This window comes from Sus scrofa, chromosome 9 (assembly GCF_000003025.6).
Source record: "Sus scrofa isolate TJ Tabasco breed Duroc chromosome 9, Sscrofa11.1, whole genome shotgun sequence".
Lineage (NCBI taxonomy): Eukaryota > Metazoa > Chordata > Mammalia > Artiodactyla > Suidae > Sus > Sus scrofa.
This window is the reverse complement of record NC_010451.4, coordinates 113,862,456-113,885,151: the sequence shown is the minus strand read 5'-3', so window position 1 is coordinate 113,885,151 and position 22,696 is coordinate 113,862,456. Positions and strand designations below refer to the sequence as shown.

The following is a 22,696-nucleotide window of genomic DNA, read 5'->3' as shown; positions in this document are numbered from 1 at the left end:
ACCCTGGTCTCTCAAGGCTAAAAGGAGACACCAATGTTACCTCACATACCCTCCCTCCATCCTAGACCTGGAGTCTCTGTAGGGCCTGTGAGAAGTGGCCTTCCAGCCTCCCGCAATGCTCCCAGTGGCCAGCTGCTCATTACCTTAGAGGAGCCCTTTCTGTTACTGGACTGAAATCTGTCAGAAGTCCCAGGACTAGAGCCCAGCCCTCTGTCTCTCCTCTCTCAGGACATGAGCAGCCTGCAGCCTATGCAGAAACCAGGGCTCCTCGGCTCAGCCGGGGACAGGAGGTGTGGGGCAGATGGGTGGGACGGGAGGGGCTCAGAAGATCAGCCAGCCTGCCAGCCTTTACGAAGTAAGATGTTAGCACCAATTCCTGTGAATTCCCAGAGCCTTGGACATGACTTACCTCCAAAGAGAGTATAGATGCTTATTCCAAAACCAAGGTGAATTTATTCCCTGATGTTTAGATTATTTGTGACTTGGCCTAGTGGCTTGTGACACTGGTTTGAGATGTGGGGAAGGAAATACCTATCAGCCTCCCTGAAATCTGAACCAGCTGGAGCTGGGCAGATGCAACCGATCCCAAGGTCACAGCCCTGCTCAAGGCAAAGGGAATAAGAACTTGGCCACAGCCTCTAGGGGTACCTGGCATGTCACTGTTGGCCAGTGGGCCAAGCACTCCCTAATCCCAGCCCACTGCCCACCCCACCACATAGGGATCTTTGAAACCCCAGGGTCTGTGAGTTCTCCAGGGCAGCAAACCCCCACCCCCTTCCCCTGGCCACCCTCCCCCATCCTGGGACAGGCTCTGCAGGGCTGACTCAGGGTCCTGCAGAGTTAGTCACATTCACTTATAGCTGCAGAGTCAGAGGCCAGGGATGGGGATCGGGTCTCCAAGGCCCGCCCCCTACTGGGCAGGACATTTGTCATCTGGCAAAGGGCATAGGCACCCAAGCGGGGCAGGATCTGGAGGCTCCCCAGGCCCTCTGTGGCCTCTCCTCAACAAGGACAGCAGGTGGTAAGATGTGGCCACACTCCTGTGCCCCTGGCCCCAGGGAAGGGGGAGAAGGTATGTGTGGCTGAGGACCCTAAATAAATTCCATGTGTATTTATTTTTCAGTTGTGAGCTATATCATCCATGCTGAAGAGTGCATAAAATGTATTTATTTAATTGAAAGAATTCCTTTATAGTGAAAGCCTGTGTAACCATTACGCAGGACAGGAATCAAGACCTCATTAGTGGCCCTGAGCTCCAATCACATACATCCCCGTCGCTGCCCCCAGAGGCCAGCACTCTCCTGACTCTCCCTGTCTTCTTTTGTAGAGATGCCCCTTGAAGAAGAGAGCTGGTGCCGCCTGTGTGTGAATTGAACACGAGTGGGAATCACACCACTCTGTGTGTCCAGCTCCTTTTGCTCCCCATTATGTCTGTTAGATCACCCGTGTAGCTGAAGCTTTTATTCTAGTTTTGGTTTCTAGGTGCAGAGACACTGCACAGTTAATTATGGATCCCCTTGTTGAGGGAGGGCTGCTTTCTCCAGATTTGGCGACTGCAGACAACACTGCTGTCAGCATTGGCATGTGTGTCTCCTGGGGTGCAGGTGTGAGGGTTTCTGGGGTGGGCCATAGAGTTTGAACATTTTCAACTTGACCAGATGCTCACCCACTTTTGTCCAAAGAGAATGCTCCCATCTACACTCCCACCAGCAATGGGTGTTCTCGTTCCTCCCCCTCCTCCCTAACACATGTTATTTTCAGGGTTATTAAATCATCACCAGTCTTAACGTTTTACTGGATGAATGACTCAATGACTAGCAATTTGGTCCTGCCTGCCTCATTTTCCCCATGGCATGTACGTGTCCATGCCATGCCCTGCTTTGAAGCCTCTAGAAGTCTCAGAGTGCTGTCCTCCTCCAAGTTCTCTTCCAGATCTTCCTTACGACTTTATTCCACCCTCAAGGGCTAGGTGGGGGATTCTCACGGTGCTGTCTTTAGCAGAGAGGGAGACCAAGGGCCAGGCCAGGGGTTGGGGAGGCTGGGTGACCAGGGGACTTAGTTTCCCTTCCTGGGGTCCCATTGCCCTAAGATCCTCCTCCAATCATCCCCGCCTCAGGCATCCCAATGCCCTCCTTTTCTTGGCCCTCAACCTCACACAGCACAGGTGAAGCTCCTTGGGAACGTGAGGACCAGGGAATTGTGGGAATTCCCTGGCAACAAAGCAGGGAGTGCTCTCTGGGGAAGCCTGTTTCAGGCTGTCTGGACCCCAGCACCCAAGCTGAGAAGCCTTGAGCACAAGGGCCCCACAGAAGCCAAACATGCAGAGCTTGATCTGGGTTTATTCTCCAGATGAAAGCTCTTGTTCCCAAATGCCCTGACCCCTGGCACAGGCTCCCGGCAAGTCCCATCTCACCCATCTGTACCCTCCTCCCATCTGGGCACCAGAACCCCAGCTACTGAGATCCAATCAGGGTGATGGACAAGGTCCCGTGCTCCTCAAGGGACCCTTACAGTTCCTCCCCCAGAGCTATTCCTGGCTTAGGCTCCTCCCACGCTCTGGTCCCCCTGCCTGACCTGACCCCACAGCTGGGAATCACTTGCTTGGGGGTGGGGCAGCCCCCCTGACTATATATGCCTGGACCTAGGTGTCCCAGGCACCCTGGAAGCACAGACCCTCCACTGCTAATCCCTGCACACTCCAGCCTGACCCCTCAGCCAGCCCCAGCAATGACAGGAAAAGCCACCTTGGAGGCCCCCGACTGTGGTCCAGAGGAGACTGCCTCTGAATCTGCAAATGTGCCCGCCACAGAGCCCTCTGGAGAAGTGGCAGCTCCGAAGTCTACGGGGGAAGAGCAGACTCCCAAGCCACAGGAACCTGCCCCTCATGTACCTGCCCCCGATGCCCCAGCAGCCAGTAAACCAGCACCTCGGAGTGAAGGTGACAAGAGGGGGGACAGGTGGAGGAGGGTGGCAGGCATGGCAGGGAGTGGTGGGTGGAGAGCTTTTGGCCATGAACCTCTTCCCCTTCCCCTGCTTCTCCCTCAGATGTCCCCAGTGCCCCGCTGCTGCTGGCCGTGGAGGACGTGGGTGATAGCTCGGTGACTGTGAGCTGGGAGCCCCCGGAGTGGCTAGGGAAGCTGGGTTTCCAGGGCTACGTGCTGGAACTCCGCCGAGAGGGAGGTGAGCTCTGGGCTGAGCCCTGAATACACGCAGGGAGGGGGGATTGGAGGGCAGCAGGGACAAGCCCCCAGTTCTGCAGTTGGGTCAGTCCAGGAGGAGGGATGGGAGAAGCAATGCTTTCAACCCACTCACCCAAGGCTTCTTGCTCCACCAATGCCCCTCTGAGAGCAGGAAGATGTCCAAACCACCTAAGGAGGCCCCTTGTCCTTGAGCTCCCGAAAGAAGAGTTGGGGACACCGGGGCACAGCTCCGTGAGAACGAAGGCTGTGCTAAGTCTCACAGGACACTGCTTGGGGAGGGCAAGCAGAAGGCTGAGAGCAGAGAAACTGAGGGGGAGGGCTAAGTCAGAGGAGGAGACAGTGAAGAGAAATAGGCAGCGGCGGGGTCTCTGGCCAAATTCCTGATGCCACTGTCCTGCTGTCCATCTCCATGACAGTCAAGCTCAGCCTGGCCTCTGCCTTTGCCCCTAGCTTGCTGTGTGACTTGGCAGATGTGTCCAACTCTCTCTGGTCACCACTTGAGGGCTCTAACATCAGGTGTCTTTGATGCAATTTAACAATAAGAGGCAGGGAGGGAGAGCGTTGGGAAATGCAGGCTCCAAAACTTCAGCTTCCTCCGATCACCATTGAGAAGGGTGGCTGCACTGAGAAGGGTGCCCACGGCCATGGAGCCATGGCCATGCACTCTCTTCATTTCCCTCAGCCTTGGAGTGGGTGCCTGTGAACACCCGGCCCATGATGGTGACCCAGCAGACCGTGCGGAACCTGGCTCTGGGTGACAAGTTCTTCGTGCGTGTGACTGCGGTGAGCTCTGCAGGGGCTGGCCCACCGGCTGTGCTGGATCAGCCTGTCCACATCCAAGAGACCATTGGTAAAGCTCATCCCTTCATCTTCTTGCACCGCACCCCTACCCCCGCCCCACTGCCAGGATCCTTGTCTAATGGGTGGAGAAACTGAAGCCAATGGGCAAAGCGAGCAGGGCAGCCCTCTCCCCCATCCCACACTCACGTGCACAAGCCACCTGCTATCACCATCTTGCCTCAAGAGAACTCCAGGTTCCTCAGCAGCAAGGGGCCTCTGGAGGTCAAAGAGGCCATTTCCCTGAGTGGCCCTGCCCCCAAGAGTTGGGAGAAGGGCTTCTTGACCCTCAGAAATGAAAGCTCAAGCTCCCCAGGTCACCTGCCTCAGGGTCCCAGTGCTTAGAGTCATTCAGTTCTTCCTCCTATCCAATCTTAATCCCATCAGAGACCACGGAAGCTCATTTCATAGTGCTTGGGTTCCAGATTCTCCCCCAAATTTTGAAACAAAGAGGTGTTTCCTTGCCTCTTGCTGCACCACATCCCTAGTGGAGGAAGACGCATGCCTGCAAAAGGCCCGTGAAAGTTTCTCCATCCCCAGAGGCCAGTGCCATACTGGGAACCTGGGAAGCCAGCTGCTGTCCCCTTGCAAAGATTTCTATTTGTAGGGTGCATTAGCCTCAAGCCTACCCTTGCTCCCGTCCCAGGGCTGATCAGGTTTCAGTCTGTTAATGGCAGTGAGTCATTTGGTCTGATCTGAGGTCTCTGGGGACAGCCCAGAGCCCCAGGGTGATGAGAGATATAGGCCAGCAGGTGGCCTGAGGCCTTGTCCACCTTCCTCCTTGTTGCCCCCTGTGTCTCCCAGAGTGGGACCCCATAGTCCTGGACAGGGTTTCTAGAAAGAGGGGGCTTCACAGCCACAAAAGGGTGAAGTTTGGATTCAAGGAAATACTTCTCAATCCTAAGGCCTTGGAGATGTGGGAACCACAGGGCTAGAGAATGTAGAAGTGTAGATTGTCATGGCCAGTCAATCCAAGCCAAGGAGGTCCCAAGGCACCCCAGGACTCCTTGGAGGTCACCCAACATACTAACGGGGCCTCAGAACCTGACTCCCACACAGGCCCCTCATGTCCCACCAGTAAGCAGGGAGTCTTCTCTAGTGGTTTTCAAAACCAGAGGACATTCGCACTTTTTGAGTCTGGGTGAGACCTGGCCCCTCTTGACAGCTCAATATGGACACATTGACTTTAGCCTGGAGGTGCCAGGAAGCCCTCCTGGCTGGGGCAGATGCATCCTTGACTTTCTCTGGGAGCCCGGGGAGCTCAGACCCTGGGAGCCTGTAGAGAGCAGGTTTCTGAGAGCCTTCATTGAAGGAGCCAGCCAGACTCAGCACCCACTACTCCATTAAAATTCCTCTGGCAGGAGAGAAGGGGATTTCCTGGAGAGAAGAGGGGAAGGAGGCCATGAATAAACAGGGAGCAGCAGGGCCTCCTCATGGGCAGGGAAGGGTGGGGACCCTGTCCAGAATCCACAGCTACTCAGCTGTCCCTCCACAGCCACCTGGAGCTGCCAAGCATGCCTGGCCCCCTGCAGCTGCCCCTGGAACATTCCAGGCCTGATGCTCCCAGGCCAAGTGCCTGCACAGCTAATCCTCAGAGACACAGTGTTCCTTCTTACTGTCTCCTCCCTCTCCACCCTGTGTGCCACGGACCAACTGCTGCCACCTGTTTGCTACCGAGGAGCCTCAGCCACTACCACCCCTGCCCCCGCCCAGGGGGATGGTGGCATGGTTGTTGCAGCTTCCCTTGGAAGGCTCACAGCCTCAGCGGTTGCATCTGGTGATGGTCAGGAAAGTGGTTCTCTACTGTAGCATAAGGCTGAAGTAAGGTGTCAGGAAGGACTTCCCAACCATCAGACTGAAAGGTACTGGGAGGGGGAACAGAGAAGGAAGGGGGTATGTCTACTCTGGTTTCATTCAGAAAGGGAAATATCCCAAGCCTCCCATATGGCTTGGAGACAGCAATGGGCAAATGGGTCTCACTGGGGCTTCTCTGAAGGCCTGAGCTGGTACAAGGCAGGGGGAGAAAAGACAGCACTGTCATCCTTCCTAGGAATGCAAGGCGACAGGTGCAGCACCTGCTTCCCACTAGGGGGAGCCAGAGAGCCAGCCAGGGCCCATCTGGAGCCCAGGAATGCCTGGGCTGCAAGGCAAATCCCAGCCTGGCAGGGTCGTGGCGCCAAGGGAGTGCCCAGGATGCCTACCAGTTCACACCGTGGAGGCCCTGCCCTCCTGGAACCTCCTGGCACTCAACTCCCCAAGGGCCTTAGGGGATTTGGGCCCCTGGAACTGGGGCATGAACTTTGCCTTTCCCACAAGGAGGCAGCCTCAGAGCACACACAGGAGCCCTCCTGCACAGCCAGCAGTCTTCACCAGCTGTCTCCTACCCCTGCCAGAGAAGCCCCCAATCAGCAGCCCCCTCGCCCACCCCACTGTGCTAAGCCTAGACCCTTACTTTAATACAGAGGCCCCCAAGATCCGTGTTCCCCGCCACCTTCGTCAGACCTATATCCGTCAGGTGGGAGAAGCAATTAACCTGCAAATCCCCTTCCAGGTGGGTATGCCTCCTGCCCAGGGTAAGAGCGCGGGTGGAAATCAGGCCCCCATTTGGGAGTGCTGGAGGAGCCCCAGGAAATGTTGGGATCCCCATGGGGGTCTGCCTGGGAGCCACACATCAAGACGACCTCATCTCCCTCTCTTGTTCACTTGACTCAGTTGTGTTTCTCCAGCCTGCGAACAGGGCAGATGGTCCAGGGCCTGGTCAGACACTTGATGAATGGGGGTCTGCGCGGCACCTGTGGCTCTAGTCTCTGCCACCCCTCCTAGGAAGGGCTGATGGGGCCGTCTTTTCTGGGCACAGCTTCAGAGAGCCCTGGACCTGAGTGAGTGTGGGTTGCTGGTACCTTCTGTACCCACTCTGAGAGGTCTGTGCCCTCCCAGGGGAATCCCACGCCTCGGGCCTCATGGACCCATAATGGCCACGCCCTGGACAGCCAGCGGGTGAACGTGCGCACTGGGGACCAGGACTCCATCCTCTTCATCCGCTCAGCCCAGCGCTCGGACTCAGGCTGCTACGAGCTCACCGTCCAGCTGGAAGGCCTGGAGGCTAAGGCAGCCATTGACATCCTGGTGATTGGTATGGAGCCAAGGGAGACGGGGCTGACTTGTGGGAACCCCGAGGCCCCACCTGCCCTAGACCTGATGGCTGACGGGGTCAGGCCAAGGGAGAGTGATGGGAGCCAGATCTTGGGTGGGGGGATTTTTCAGCAAGCCCACTTCTCCCCCTCACCCCGCCCCCCAACACTCTGTTCCTACAGAGAAACCCGGATCCCCCAGCAGCATCAGGCTACTGGACGTCTGGGGCTGCAATGCTGCCCTTGAGTGGACACCACCCCAGGACACAGGCAACACAGAGCTCCTGGGCTACACAGTGCAGAAGGCAGACAAAAAGACAGGGGTGAGGCCTGCTAGAGCAGACCAGGGGGAGGAGGAAGGGCTGTGTGTGGCGGTGGTGGGGGGAGTGGCCTAGGTGGCTGGGAAGGCCCATCCACTGAGAGTCCAGAGACTGAGGAGCTCTGGTCTATTGCTAACCTGACTCCCTGTGTGGCTTTTGGCAAATCTCTTTCCTCTCTGGGCTTCAGTCTCTTCCCGAGGACTGCAAGGGGGACTCTCAGAGGCCCTTCAAGCTCCAGAGCAGTGCTTCTGAAAATGAAAGGTACACATGAATTACCTGGGAATCTGGCTAAAATGCAGATCTTAATTCAGTAGCTCTGAGGTGGGGGCTGAGACCCTGAATTTCTATGAAATTCCCAGGTGATTCTCTCTCTCTCTCTCTTTTTTTTTTTTTTTTTGGTCTTTTTAGGGCCATACCCATGGCATATGGAGGTTCCCAGGCTTGGGGTAGAATGGGAGCTGTAGCTGCCGGCCTACACCATAGCCACAGCAACACCACACCTGAGCCACATCTGAGATCTTCACCACAGTTCATGGCAACCGTGGATCCTTAATCTCCTAAGGGAGGCCAGGGACTGAACCCACGTCTTCATGGATACTAAGTTGGGTTTGTTTCCGCTGAGCCACAACGGCAACTCCTCCCAGGTGATTCTTAGTTTGCAGGTCCTTGAGCCACATTTCAACCAGGAAGTCTCTAGAATTCCCTGAGGACACCAGAAAGGTCACCTCCTCCCAGGGCTCCTTCCAATTCAAAGTCCCTTAGGCTCAAACGTGGATGGTCGTGCTTCCTAGGGATGGGGCATAGAATAAGCCCCTCTAAGGAAGTGGTCACAGGGCCAGCAGGGAGGACGAAGGCAGGGGGTGCATGACGGGGCCTGGGTCCTTGCAGCAATGGTTCACGGTGCTGGAGCGCTACCACCCGACCACCTGCACCATCTCTGACCTCATCGTGGGCAACTCTTACTCCTTCCGGGTCTTCTCGGAAAACCTGTGTGGACTCAGTGACTCGGCCGCTGTCACCAAAGAGCTCGCCCATATCCAGAAGACAGGTGTGTCTGGGCCCAGGACTGGAAACCAAGCCAGGCCTGGTCATGCTGCCCTTCTCCCCGTCTCTGCCTTTTCTTTGATGTGTCTGTCAGCCACCCTCCCTTGTGTGTTTCTTGTGGGTGTTCACTTGCCATAATCTTTGCTGCTCTCTCCACAGCTACGTGGGGCACAAGTGCTGGTACGTGTGCACACACACACACACACGTTCATATGGAGGGACTGTAAAGAAATAGATGTGGTTGGAGTTCCCGTCGTGGCTCAGTGGTTAATGAATCCGACTAGGAACCATGAGGTTGCGGGTTCGATCCCTGGCCTTGCTCAGTGGGTTAAGGATCTGGCGTTGCCGTGAGCTGTGGTGTAGGTTGCAGACGTGGCTCAGATCCCGCATTGCTGTGGCTGTGGTGTAGGCCAGCGGCTACAGCTCTGGTTCGACCCCCTCCATATGCCATGGGAGCGGCCCAAGAAATGGCAAAAAAAAAAAGAATGTGGTTGACTGAGTGTAACAAACATGTCAGAGCAAACCCATGCCGGTAAGAAGCACCCCCTGGGAGGCTGTGCACATATTCTAAAGATGCCACATGGCCAACGTCATAGTGGCCATTGGGTTTCATGTGCGTGTCCCCGAGGGAGCTACTGTGAAGGGAATGCACAAGGATAGGCAGACTGGCGAGTCTGCTAAAAGCACAAACCTCCTGACCCTAATATGACGCCACAAAGATGAAGGAGAGATATGGGTATTTACTGTCTCCACACAGGCACATGGCCCTCTTGCGTCAAATGTGAAATTCCAAGCCCTTTCTCCCTGTCACCCTGCACGCTCCCAGTCCCCCACCCCCACCCCCGCCTTCATGAGTCTGTGTGGGCTGCAGAAAGCATGCTCTTTTAAACACTAGCCTGAGCTGCACAGAATTAGGAATACATTTTTGTTTAAAAGAGGAAAGCCAGTCAGTTCTCCTAAGACAAACAGAAAAGAAATGTGGAATCTCTGGGGTTTTTCATCTCTACCCTCAGCCAAGATCATTGCAACTCTTTGGCTTTGCTGCCCACTCCTCTCTGTTCCCCTCTCTGACTCGCCCAGCCATGGTCTCGGCTTTTCTCTGCCCCTTTGAGACCTTCTGTCTCCAAGTTCCTGTAGGTGGGCTGTGCCTGGCTTCCCAGAGATCCTAGGGGACTGGGGTCCTGCCAGGAGGCTCCAGAGGAGGCAGGATGAAATGAATTGGCACCGCCCTCAATATTCCTCCAGATCACCAGCTCTCTGCCCAGAGAGCCATAGTCATCACATGACCTTCCACCCCTTAAGCCCCAAACTCACTAGGTGATACTGTGCAAGTCCCTCATCCATGAAGGGCTTCAGTTTTCCACCTGTGAACTGGGATGACAAACCTACCCTTATGGGCGAATGCTGTATAGATTCAATGAAACACCCAGCTGTAAGCTGTAGGGATACTTAGGAAAACAGATGAGGTCAGTCCTAAGAGGGCTCCTCCTGTCACCTCGAAATTACCACACTTTCTCTCCTAAAACCAGATATTGTTGCCAAACCTAAAAGCTTTGTTGAGCGAGACTTCTCAGAAGCCCCTTCATTCACCCAACCCCTGGCTGACCACATCTCTACCCCTGGCTACAGTACTCAGCTCTTCTGCAGTGTCCGAGCATCACCCAAGGTGAGGGGCAGGGCCTGCTGTGCCCTGGTGGGGGCAGTGGGGTTGAAGAATCTTCTCAGGCATCCCTGCCAAAGCCTGAGGATGGCCTGATGGCCTTCGAGAGTCTTGACCTAATCCACAACTTTCTGAGTTCTCCTCTGACCTTGCTCCCCCAGCCCAAGATCATCTGGATGAAAAACAAGATGAACATCCAGGGTGACCCCAAATACCGGGCCATCTCTGAGCAAGGTGTCTGTACCCTGGAGATCCGGAAACCCAGCCCCTTCGATTCCGGGGTCTATACCTGCAAGGCCATCAATGTGCTGGGGGAGGCATCTGTGGACTGCCGGCTGGAGGTCAAAGGTGAGGGCTTGAGGGGGGATGCTCCTTAGAAACCCTCCCATGGATGGGAGAACAGGAGAAGCCACCTCTTCTGGTGGCCTAGAGCACTGGGCTGAGCCCTGAAAATCAAGGCAAGACAGGGAGCAGTAAAGATTGAGGTCGGGCGGTCAGAAGGACTTTCCACGAGGAAGGAGGGCTCAGTGTGGGGAAAGGAGGTGGTAGAGTCCACCTTGTGGACAGACGGATCCTTGGGGTGAGGGTGTGAGCCTCACTCACCCCCCTTCAGCCCCCTCCCCTGCTCAGGTCCCCAGCAGACACCCATCCCCTCTGGAGCTCTAACCTTTGGGTCTCTCCCAGCCTCAGCCACACACTGAAGAGCCCCTGGAGGAGGCCGTGATGAGGAGAAAGGTGAGTGGCTGCATGTACTCCCCCTGCTGCGCCTGCCAGTGGAGGCCAGGAGCAGGGGTGGGGGTGAGAGGGGGTGGCGTTCAGCTCTAGGTACACATCTGCAGTCACAGGCAATGCACTGGCACAGTCCTAGAGTGTTCCAGAGACTGCAGGGCAGGCTGATGCTAGTGAGGCCTGAAGTGGGTGATGCAGTGGACGGACACCATGCAGGGTCTAGTCCTGGCTCAGAATGACCTTAGGCCAGGGAATTCCCTTGGACCTAATGCAGTGGGTGGCATTAACCACCCCCTGACTTCCCTACCCAGGTGAGATTCTGGACAAGTGAAAATGTCCAATGGGCAGAGCTCAGACCTGGGCTTTGGGCCCTTAGGGAGGAAGGCCTGGGAAGGGGAAGGGGTGCTGCTTTGCCCACCCCATCTCACCTCTTCAGCAGGCACAGGTAGCCCAGCTCCGCTAACAGCAGGGGCTCATGAAACCTGTTCTCTGCCAGGTGCTGCAGGCCTGAGGGGTCAGGGCAGCCGGGCCTAGAATCAAGCTCCACGGATACCACAGATTCCCGTTTCCACAGTGACAGCTGATGGCTTTGCTCCTTGGTACCTGCCAGCCCCCTTCCTCCCCCAAGAGTGGGCCTAGCAGGTCTCAGGCCAGGCTTCCTGGACACAAGGGGCCCCAGAAGGTGCTAAGATTGGAGCACTGCTGCAGAGAGTAGTGCGCTGGGCGTGAAGCACTTGAATAAAGGTGTGTGGTGTTACAGTACAGGGGCCTCTGTGACAGTGAGCATCATCCGTGTGGGCACGGCCCTGTGTCACCATGAGGGGGATGTTGAATGTGTCACTACGAGGGGGTCTCCACCTATGACACCACGAGGAAGGTGCTGGAGGGAGGGAACGCAAGCCGTTATGGGTGTTTGCCGGGTATGAGATTTTTTAGGATCTCCTTTCACATTTAGGGTTTGCTCCCCTAAGAGGATAACTATAGGAACAGACATGGCCTTCTCTGGAACACTCCTTGCTCCAATCACCCCCACATCCTACCTCTCTTCACTTCTCCTCCATCCCTCATCATTGCTTCTTTTCTGCCGAAGCTGTCTGCAGCCCTTGGACAGTGGTAGCTACGTTCTCCAGGAGGCTTCACAATCTTTTATTAGTCAGGGGGCCAGGGGACATCCCACATCTGAGAGAAGAAAGGGCCTGAAAGCAAGGCCTAGAGTTGCTATTCACACTTGGAACCTGGCCCCTCTCCCCTCTGATAAGGGGCTCTGGACTTGGCAGGGAGTGAACCCTTCCCCAAGGGTCTAGGCTAAAGGCCTAGAAAGCCCATGAAAACTGTGCTAAGTTCCAGGGCTACTGAGGGAACGTAAATGCTGGCAAGACTTTCCTGTCCACACACTCAGGAGGCTAGTCTCCTCTGGCCTGACTAGCCTGTCTCACTTCATCCCAGACTGTCCACGGCAGCCTGCTTTCCCTCATCCATCTCGTCCCCTGGCAGGCAGAATGCTCCCCAAAGCTGGCATGTCTGGAGTTCTCCTCACCATCTGGCCCAGAAGCAGCAGAGATGGGTGTCACGTAGGAGGGTACAGGCCCATCATCAGGGGCTGGTGGAGCTGGTGGCCCGGATGACAGGCTCCACCAGGCTCCCACTTAGGACGCTCAGGCAAGAATGAGGGCTCAATGCTGCCACCTAGTGGCTCCTTGAGGTCCACATCTACCATTCCACACTAGCGCTGGGGCTTGGAGCTGCCACTCAGGTCCCAAGGGCTAGTGGAGAATAAAACAAATATTGGCAATTATTTCTGGACTCTTTCTTTCTTCCTCTACCAAGTATAACCCCAGGATACCCAGGTGAAGGAGAACAGGCACCCTGGCACCCAGCATGGCCAGGAACGCAGGGTTCTGGCAGGTGGGGACTGAAGCTCCTTGATTCCTGCTTGTCAGTGGCTCTGGCCACTTTTTCCTAGAGAAAAAGAGAGAAAGAAAGCCAGGATATCCAGCTTCTCTCCTTCCTTCCATCTTGGTGGGTATCTTCTTTTCTCCTTAAGCTTGGTCCCAGGGCTACACCACAACCACCTAAGACAAGCACACTCCCCTGCCTGCTGTGAGAGCTGAGCTCACCCTCAGACACAGGGCCCCTTGGCAGTCTCAGAGTCCCCAGGCTCTACCCAGACAACTTTCCTCCTCCCATCAGGTTACTTGGTTCTTTCCCCAAGGACTGCCCTCCCAAACCTCCTCCAAGCCCCAGAGGTGCAAGGCACCCACAGCCCGCAGCCCAGTGGGGAAGAGTCGGGGAGATAAGGGAGACAAGTGGGACAGTATGGAAGTGAGGACTGGGCTGAGATGCCCCAGATGTGGGCAGGTGGGAGCAGGAGGTGGAGTCTAGTCATCTGGCCTCTCTTCTGGAGGATCCCCATCAATGGGAGGTGCAGGTTGGCAGCGGAAGTGGTCATTCCAAATCTTAAGGAAGGTAACCCGAAACTTCTGGATGCGGAAGGCATAGACGATGGGGTTCATGGCCGAGTTGCCGTGTGTAAGGAAGATGGCGATGTAGATGAGGATGCTGGACTTGTGGCAGGAAGGGCAGAAGAGGGCGATGCAGTTAAGGATGTGTAGGGGCAGCCAGGTAAGGGCAGAGAGGAAGAGGATGAGGGCCAGTGACTTGGCGATCTTCAGCTCCTTCCCATAGTACTTCTGCGGGTCGCCCGAGGATGCTGACACCTTCTTATTGAGCTGCTTGCGGATAAGGTAGAAGACCTCCAGGTAGATGAGGACCATGAGCAGCAGTGGGGGCAGCACCCAGACGAAGAAGTTGAAATAGACCATGTACTCCATGCTGATCACCTTCTCGAACTCGCACTTGATCAGGGGCTCACCCACACTGCCGTTGGCCACCCAGTCCTGCTCCACTTCACTCAAGTTGTTCCAGCCGAACAAAGGCGTCAAGCCGACCAGGAAGGAGAGAACCCAGCAGCCAGCGATGGCCATCGCAGCCCTTCGGGGAGTCACCACCGTCTTGTACCTGGGGGAGAGGAGGGCAGAGCGTGAGGCCCCTTCCTCAGCCCACCCAGTCCCTGAGGGTTTCTAAGAGGAGGCCCCCTGCCCAGCCAGGACCCAGGGAGTGGGGAGGTGCATGTCTTCAGCTAGAAGGCCAAGCCTTCGGGATCTAAAATTTAGGGCAGAGCTTTGCAATGCACTGGTGCATGTCTCCTGTGGGAAAAAAATCATAGGAGAAAAAACAAACGACCTCCTTTAGGAGTTATACTAAAATTACCAAAGTAAAAATTGCTCACATGCACTTGGCACACCCTCACCAGAGACCTTATCTTTGCATCGTGCTTTGTGTTCATGGGGTAGAAAAGCACCAGCAGAATGAGGGCCCATTTGACAGCTGAGGAAACTGAGGTTCAACGTAGACACGTGTTCTGCCCAAGACCATGTGGAGGGTATCGGCGCTGTCCTGTGCTTCCTAACACACATCTACACTGCCCACAACAACCAGGTGATTAACACATTATCCCTCCCCTGGGGCCAGCTCTTCCCCACCATCCCCCTCCCCCCCGCCCCAGCATTGGCTCTGTCCCATCTCTGCCCACATACCCCACCTCTCTGCCCCTTCAGTCACTGTACAGTGCTTATCTCCTGAGGGACTGAGTTCAAGAACCAGCTTTCCACCCCCAAGCTAATTGGGAATTATTCTCAGGGAAGAGAACTGATGTTCACTGAGCAAATACTACATAGGAGGGACTCCTATTTAGGTATGTTTGGGTGCGTTCATTCATTTTTGTGTGCTTTCTGTGCCAGGCGTTGGGCTCTGTGTTGGGAATAAGATAAATAATCCCTACCTCTATGCAGCTCACATTTTGGGTGAAGAAACAGATAACACAAATGTAAGGAAATAAATAAACAAGACAACCAGAGGTTGTGATATGGCATGTGAAGGAGATAAACAGGACGATGTCAAGAGAGAGAGCTATCAACCTTTTTCGTGTCATGACACACAAAGAAGATAAAAACCTTTTTTTTTCCTTTTCTTTTAAGGGCTGCACCTGCAGTGTTGGAAGTTTCCAGGGTAGGTGTCGAATTGGAGATGCAGCTGCCGCCTAAGCCTACACCCACGCCACAGCAACTCCCAAGCAACACTGGATCTGAGCTACACCTGTGACCTACACCATAGCTTGCAGCAATGCTGGATCTTTTAACCCAGTGAGCGAGGCCAGGGATCAAAACCACATCCTCGGAGTTCCCACAGTGGTGCAGTGGAAACAAATTTGACGAGGAACCATGCTGTTGTGGGTTTGATCCCTGGCCTGGCTCAGTGGGTTAAGGATCTGGCATTGCCGTGAGTTGTGGTGTAGGTCGCAGATGCGGCTTGGATCTGGCATTGCTGTAGCTCTGGCGTAGGCTGGCAGCTACAGCTCCGATTAGACCCCTAGCTTGGGAACCTCCATATGCCACTGGTGTGGCCCTATAAGGAGGAAAGACAACCCAAACCCTGAAAAAAAAAAACAAACCCTGAATCCTCACAGACCCTGAGTCGGGTCCTTAACCCACTGAGCCGTAACAGGAACTCTGTGATGAAAACATTAGAATGACACAGAAAAGAGATGAGGCTGCCCTTGAGCAGGGAGTCTCCCCCTGCTCCCATTACCAGGGTTAAGAGGATGCTCCAAGGGGCTCCCCACTTCTCTTTAAACCAACCCAGCCGCAGCCAGTGTGTCCTCTGCCAATTCACTGGCCTTGGAGCAAGTGCCAAGGGCTGAGGCCCGCCCAGCTCTGTGCCGAGGAGCTAGCTCAGCCCAGCAGCTTGCCCAGTTGTTATTTTCCAATGCGGCTTCTGAGATGGATGGAGTGCCCTGGTGAGCTTGTAAATAGCCACCGAGACCTGTGGGTGTGTGTGTGGGGGGAGCTGCCCTTGGATTCTGTTTTCTTCTGTCCCATGACTGCAGAACTGTGGCTTTCTCCTTCACAGCAGTGATATGTAAGATCTCTCTCACTCTGGACTTCTGGAAGGCTTTACAGGGGAATGCCTTGGGTCGGGGCGGGGGGCGGGGGGAGAAACCAGACTGCACCCCACCCCATCTAGAAAGCAAGCACTCGAAGGGACCTTGGATACCTCACTTCCAATCTCACCATTCCTGTGGGGAAACTAAGGCCGCTAGATGACTTCGATATCTTCGGTGCGGTGCCCTGTCCCCTACTCAGTAATCACAGTGTCCTTGTGTCCCCAGAGCTCCAAGGGGCCTTGAAAGTAGCCCAGTTTGCTTGTGCCTCTCCGAAGTTTTCTGAGAGCTAATCCTTACTCTCTTGCTGCAACTAAAGCCCATTTCCGCCTCTTGGAACCCCAGCAGGCTACTAGCCCGGTGCATTCTTCAGTGTCAGAGACCCATGTCTGGGCCCTGGGTCTGCAACCTGCTGGGTCAATCCTTCTGTAACATGAAACTGTGGGCCCACGTCAGATGAGATAGCATGTGATGTGAGCACCCACCAACATTCCCGTGCCTGAGCTCCTACCCTCCAAGCGCCTGGGAAACTGGTCTCTCTGGATGCTCAGCAAATGCTCTGCAAACATCTGGCTCAGGGCTTGTATCTGATGAGCTCAAAGTGCTCCCCACATGCCCTGTGGTGAAAGAAGCTCTGGGTGAGTCTAGGGGGTGAGACCAAAGGAACACAGATCATTCTGTTAAGAGAAAAAGACTAAAGGACACTGCCACAGCTGTCACTAGGTGGGTGGGGTTAGGGCTGCAGCTGCAGGAGAAAGGCTGGAGGCTAGGCGCCCCCTGTCACACTTACAGTTTACATCATATCTGTCACTTACAAAGCCCTTTTACATTCATGTCTCAGGTCATCCTTGTAACCACCTGCAAGGTGAGCACAGCACATAATGGTATCCCCATTTCACAGATTAGGAGCTCAAGGTCCAGAAATGGTCAACAACTTGCCCAGATCTCTTGATCCTCAGGGCACCAGGCTGACAGTGGGCTGTTTAGATGTGGATGATTGAGAGACTGGGGATGTCCCCTTCCTACACGAGCTTTAAAATGGGAATGTCTGTTCAAAGGTGGTACTGCCCAGAGGAAGGGGGGTAGACAAAGTGACTGCTGGTATTGCCAGCAGGAGGGGAGGGGGGTCCCAGCACAGACCCCACGTCTAGGCAATGGTGATCCCCCAAGAGAGGAGGTGAACACTGACAGTGTCCCAAGTAGGAGAGAAGCAGGGGGCACCTTCTAGCTAGAGAGGTGTCTCCCTCTCCTCTTCCCCTCACCCTTCCTACTGCCTGGAGCCCTGGGGTTAAAGCTTTCCTGGGGCTCCTCCAGGGCCAAGTCCCAGCAGACCCTGTAGCTGAGGGTATCAGTTCTCATCTGTTTTTCTTGCTATTTTCTCCATGGTGGGAAAGGGCTGGATCCAGGACCTTAGCTGAGGTGGGGCAGGCTCTCACAGGAAGGGCTGCCTCCCGGGGCTGTGAGAGAAGCTCACCTCTGCCTACATGTGGGAAAGACAAGCAGAGGCTACAAGTCCCAGGGTGCACATGGGGTAGGGTATGTTGAATGTGCCTCAAATGCTTGTCCCTCCCAAGTCCTGGACCAAAGCCTTATCACCCCAGGGATATGCTGAGAACTAGCCAGAGAGGTGGCTCCCCTCTGGAGGGTTAGTCTCAGGCAGACACAGGAGGGAAGCAGCAGCATGGAGGCACTGAGACACCAAGGGGAGCCCTGCCACAGGCAAGCAGGGCAGACAGCTCATTAAAGATGCCACTGAAGGAATGAGGAGAGCCCCGCCCCCTTCCAAAGCTCCCTCGTGTGCCTCAAATCCCACCATGGGTGAGATGTTCCTTTGGGTTAAGAATCTCCCTCTCTGTGTGTTATTGCTAAAGCCAAGATAAGACTAACTCCATAGTATGAACTACTTTATTCGTCAGTATCTTCTTACTGATGATGATAACATGAAAAAACTGAGACTTAGAGCAGAGGGGTGGCAGAGACTCCAAGAGGAAAGGGAGACCTTTAGTATGTAGGCAGCAGAGGCTTTGGTTGCTGAGAGCAGGCCTAGCAGAACAGACAAGTATTTCATAGCCTACCTGCTGTGAAAGTTAGTGTGGTTTAGAGGCAGAAACTAGGCAAGGAGAGCCACAAATCCTGCACCCAGATAGGCCAAGGCAGAGGAGGCTTTTGCTACTTCTGGGAATACCCTGGCTGGGCTACCACAGGAGAGGCACCCTGCTGCTCTGGAGGCTAAGGAAGGCGGATGTTCAAAAATAATAATTGATCAATAATAGTAACAATGTCAGATTCTTTTGCGGCACAGCAGGTTAAGGATCTGGCATTGTCACCGCAGCAGCGCAGGTTACTATTTGGTACAGGTTCGATTCCTGGGCTGGGAACTTCCACATGCCTCAGGCATGGCCAAACAAACACCCCCCCCCCCAAAAAAAAAACAATGCTAATAAAAGCTAATATTTATTGATCCTTTTTCTGTGCTGGTACTGACTTTATAGACAGTCAAATTGGAGCTACAGCTGCCAGCCTACACCACAGACACAGCAACACCATATCCGAGGCACGTCTGCAACCTACAGCTCATGGCAATGCCGGATCCTTAACCCACTGAGCAAGGCCAGGGATCAACCCTGCAACCTCATGGTTCCTAGTCAGGTTCGTTAATCGCTGAGCCACAAATGGAACTCCTATTCTCATTTTCTAATTACAGTAACTGAGACTTGGATTATGAACTATGTCCAAGGTCACTCAGCGCATAAGAGGCAGAGATGGAATTTCTAAGACTGAGATCTGACCAAGCCCAAACCAGGAAGATGGACCACGATGGGGGCTCATGGTGGGTCTCATCTGCTTCAAGGAAACTCCCGGATCAGGCAGTTCTGGAGACGGCAGCAGACTGCCTGGGAGCCTCCCCTTCGCTCAAGTCTGACCTCTTTGTAGCCCTCAGACTGAGCTGCTCACAATCTGGTCAGGTGTTCAGCTGTCTGTGAACTAGGCAGCTGAGGCTGCCTCCCTTTCATTCCCGGGGGGTCCTTAGGTGCCAGTTCCAAGTGGTAGGGCTCAAGAATATTGAAAGTAACGTTGTAGAGGCAGGGGATAAGAAACCAACCCAGAAACCAATGAACAGATCATTACAGAGTGAAAAGACCAATCAAGTGAAATAAACCAATCAAGACTCTGAGAGCGAGTGGCTGGGTGTGGAGTGTGCTGACTTGGGTGGGTGGGTGAGCAGGCAGGATGGGCCTCTCTGGGGAGAAGACGCTGAGCTGAGAGCACGATGACCTCCGAGGGCAGCCAGGCACGAGGTAAAGGCTGGAGTGGGCTCAGGGAGAGAGAGGCTAGTGAGGGGCATCCTGGGAGTAAAGGCAGGGGCCAGGGTGGGGCAGTCAGAGACACGCTCAGGGACGGCCACCTGAGGCTGGGCAGGTCACAAGAAAGATTCCAAGGTTTATCCCTGTGCTGGGAAAGCCACTGTAAGCAAAAGAGTAACATGACCCAATTTCTGTTCTTAAAAGATAGATATCTCAATTGTAATGTATACATGTAAGGATAACCTGACCCCCTTGCTGTACAGTGGGAAAAAAAAAAAAAAAAAAAGATAGATATCTTGAGTGGCCGTGCAGAGAATGTGTTGTATGGAGCAGGGAAACAAGAAACCAGCAGGGAGCCTATTTTATCTGTCCAGGCAGGAGACGAGGCTGTGTGCTCTGGTGGGCAGCAGTGGGAAGCCAGGAGAAGTGTATGGCTTTGAGATGTATTTGGGAACCAAGACAACAGGGCCTGCTGCTGAGTCTGGATGCCCAGGTGAGAGAAAGCACCATGAGGCTGCTGCTCAGGGTTTGTTTGTTTTGGTTTTGTTGGGTTTTTTGCTTTTTAGGGCTGCATCCGGGCTAGAGGTCAAACCAGAGCTGCAGCTGCTGGCCTACACCACAGCCACAGCAATACCAGATCCTAAGCTGTGTCTTCGACCTATACTGAAGCTCACAGCAACACCAGATCCTAACCCACTGAGCGAGGCCAGGGATCAACCCGAGTCCTCATGGATACTAATTGGGTTCGTTAGTGCTGAGCCACACTGGGAACTTCCTGCTGCTGGGTTTTGATCCCGACCACGGAGGGGAGGGTGGCGCTGTCCCTGAGCCTCCCTGGCGCCTCTCTTGCCAGGGGTCTGACCCCCAATCCCAACCCCACCCCGTGCTCACTGTGGACCTCCTGGACACCTCTTTCTGTGCACCTCCCACCTGGGTCTTTGAACTTGGAGAGGACTGGGAAGGCTTCTTCCCCTCATCTACATCTCAGCTCAGCTGTCACCTCCTCAGAGAAGATTCCCTGACCACCGGCAAAAGGAGCTCCTGTCACATAGTCTCCTGCCACTTTTAATTCTCTTGATAGACCTTATCACTTCTAACTGTCTGAATCCATCCATCCACCCCCTTTCTCTTCCTCTCTCAACTGGAGGCAGATATAGACTGACAGATGTTTATGAATTTATTATTTGTTTCTCTCCAGTGGAAGGTAAGCTTCATTAGGAGAGACTTTCTTTTGCAAGTTCATCACTACATCCCCTGCACCTAGAACAGTGCTCAATAATTATCTGCTGAATGAATGAAAAAATACATGTGAAAACCGATACATGAATCCATACATCCATTTATTCAATCATTTGGATTTGTTCGATAAGTACATTTTATTCAATGATAACGAAAAATGATTTATTTCTCATTCATGATTGACTGAGTACCATGTGAATACATCTCTAAGAACCATAGATAAGGATTAAATGGTAGGTGCTCAACTAGAGAGAGATTAAAAAGCCATAGCCATAGCCTTAGGAGCAATTACAGTGCCCCAGATGGGAAAAATCATTCCCTGTTCATTCCTCTCTGGGCTACAGCTGTGGGGGATCTGCTGCTAAGCCAGATAAGTACTAGTTCCTGCTTAGGTCCTGTGACATAAGGTTGCTCTGAAGCGGGCCTCTTCTGAAAGGTATGAGTGCCACCAGGCCACCAGCCAGCCTCCAACACACACATGGCAGCTCTGAGCCCCAGAGCTGGCCCCTACAACGAGACCGCCAGAGGCTCCCCTGGCCAGAACTAGCCTCCCTGCAGTCTTCCAGAGAAGTAGTATCTCCATCTCAAGCTAAACTCCAGCAAGAGCCAGGAAGTGCCTGAGCTCTCCATTGGTCCTTTGCCTATGGATAGATGCCTTCCATGGAGGACACTGCTTCCAGTTGGAGGCCTGACTGGTGGCCTCTCCCTGCCTCCATCCCCAGAGGAGGGCTCTTCTTGGACACCCCTGGGGGCTGATTTTTAAGCTGACTCTGAGAACATGAACAATAAGCCTCCTTCAAACAGGAAAACTCAGAATGCCATTTGGTGATGAACAGACCAGGGGACCTTGGAGGAAAGAAGCTTTGACAGTGAAAAGAGAAAGGTTGAGCATAGATCCCATACCAAAAAATTTCTTTGGTAGTGGAGAACTGACTGACAGAGGAAGGTGCCTAGAGAAGTTGCTCCATCATTGCACAAACAAGACTGGAACATGCTGGACCTGAAGCTGTCTTTAGCTTTCTCTCCTTTCCCTGCCTTGTGTCACAGAGGCTGGAGGCTTACCCCTCTGGGATAGCTCCCCAAGCTTCTGGGTCTTAGGGTTCATCAGAGGACTGGAGTGCTGGAGGAAGGAGATGGAAGGATATTTCCACCCCTCTCGCTGTGGTAGATGGGTCTCAGGCAGTGTTACGTCTCTTCCTTGGCTCTACCTCCCACTAGACAGGTCCACTATGGTTCCAGCTTTCACTTGCCCCTTGCAGCCCCTGGGATCCAGGACCACCTCCTCCCTTTGTCCTTCAGCCTGGAGGTAGCTTCCTGTTGATGCTAACATCCAAGTTATTTCATTATCTCATTTGGCTTCTAAGATGCTTCATCACCTATGTGATCAATTTCTGGCATTAAACGTCCTCACTTGTAAACACCTAAGTGATTTCCATGTTCCTGGTTAGATCCCAAGTGTTCAGCAATGAAGTTAGAGCAGGAAGAATTGAGTGCAGTAATCACAAAGAATCCCCGCCAGAGGGATGAGAGAATTGATCAGACTTTTTTTTTTTTTCTTTTTAGGGCTGCACCTACAGCATATGGAAGTTCCCAGACCAGGGGTCAAGGCCACGGATTGAATCTGCATCCTCACTGATACTAGGTGGGTTCATAGCCCACTAAGCCACAATGAAACTCCCCATCAGACTCTTAATAAATATGTGTTAACTCAGAAGAGAGAGAATCCACAGGGTAGGTTGGAAAAGGCTAAACATGGTTTTGTTTGAAGGGGTGGAGAAGTGTCCTGTGAACTGTGGAGACCAGGGCAGGACCTTAGCCTGGCTGTGCCCCGCTCCTCACCTAGGCACTGGGCATTCGGGCTCTGTGGGGGCAGGAGGGGTCCACATCTTTATGCAACGTGGAGACAGGCACTGACTCCATCTTCCCTTTCCTCTTCCTTGACATCTAAGAAGGGGCAATATTCCACGGCTCTGCTTACCTCTGTCCTTGTCTCCCTTCTTATCAAGGATCTCAGCCACTTGTAACTGGAAACTTGGATCTCAAGACCAGGGAAGTAAGGCTTTCAGACTATTACAGCACTTCCTGCAGAGAAATTTTTCCTCTCAAAGGAAAGAGGAACCTGGATACAATCAAAGGCGCTGGGCACACTCCAGAGGCCATATATTTAACAGGAACACTGCCCAGGGGAGTCTGGATCAGGGACCCTGGGGAAGGTTCAGGATGTCTGGGTAC

At 53.9% G+C, this 22,696-nt stretch overlaps 2 protein-coding genes across 17 annotated transcripts in view; one reads left to right on the top strand and one right to left on the bottom strand.

Annotated features, from left to right (window-relative positions):
* Positions 608-12,713, top strand: MYBPH (myosin binding protein H). 3 transcript variants are annotated; one of them, XM_005653726.3, is made up of 11 exons: positions 608-2,938; positions 3,046-3,180; positions 3,883-4,050; positions 6,500-6,588; positions 6,975-7,170; positions 7,352-7,491; positions 8,377-8,536; positions 10,062-10,198; positions 10,354-10,540; positions 10,877-10,927; positions 11,418-12,713. In XM_005653726.3, exons 1-10 carry the CDS (start codon positions 2,632-2,634, stop codon positions 10,891-10,893), a joined length of 1,536 nt encoding a protein of 511 aa, XP_005653783.1. In that variant the 5' UTR covers positions 608-2,631; the 3' UTR covers positions 10,894-10,927; positions 11,418-12,713.
* Positions 9,253-22,696, bottom strand: part of ADORA1 (adenosine A1 receptor) — a 40,621-nt gene continuing 27,177 nt past the window's right edge. For 10 of the 14 annotated variants that reach the window (XM_013977657.2, XM_021102258.1, XM_005653723.3 and 7 more), the window contains one exon: positions 12,052-13,939. In XM_013977657.2, coding sequence (XP_013833111.2) covers positions 13,300-13,939 — 640 coding nt within the window. In that variant the 3' untranslated portion in view covers positions 12,052-13,299. 14 annotated transcript variants of the gene reach the window in all.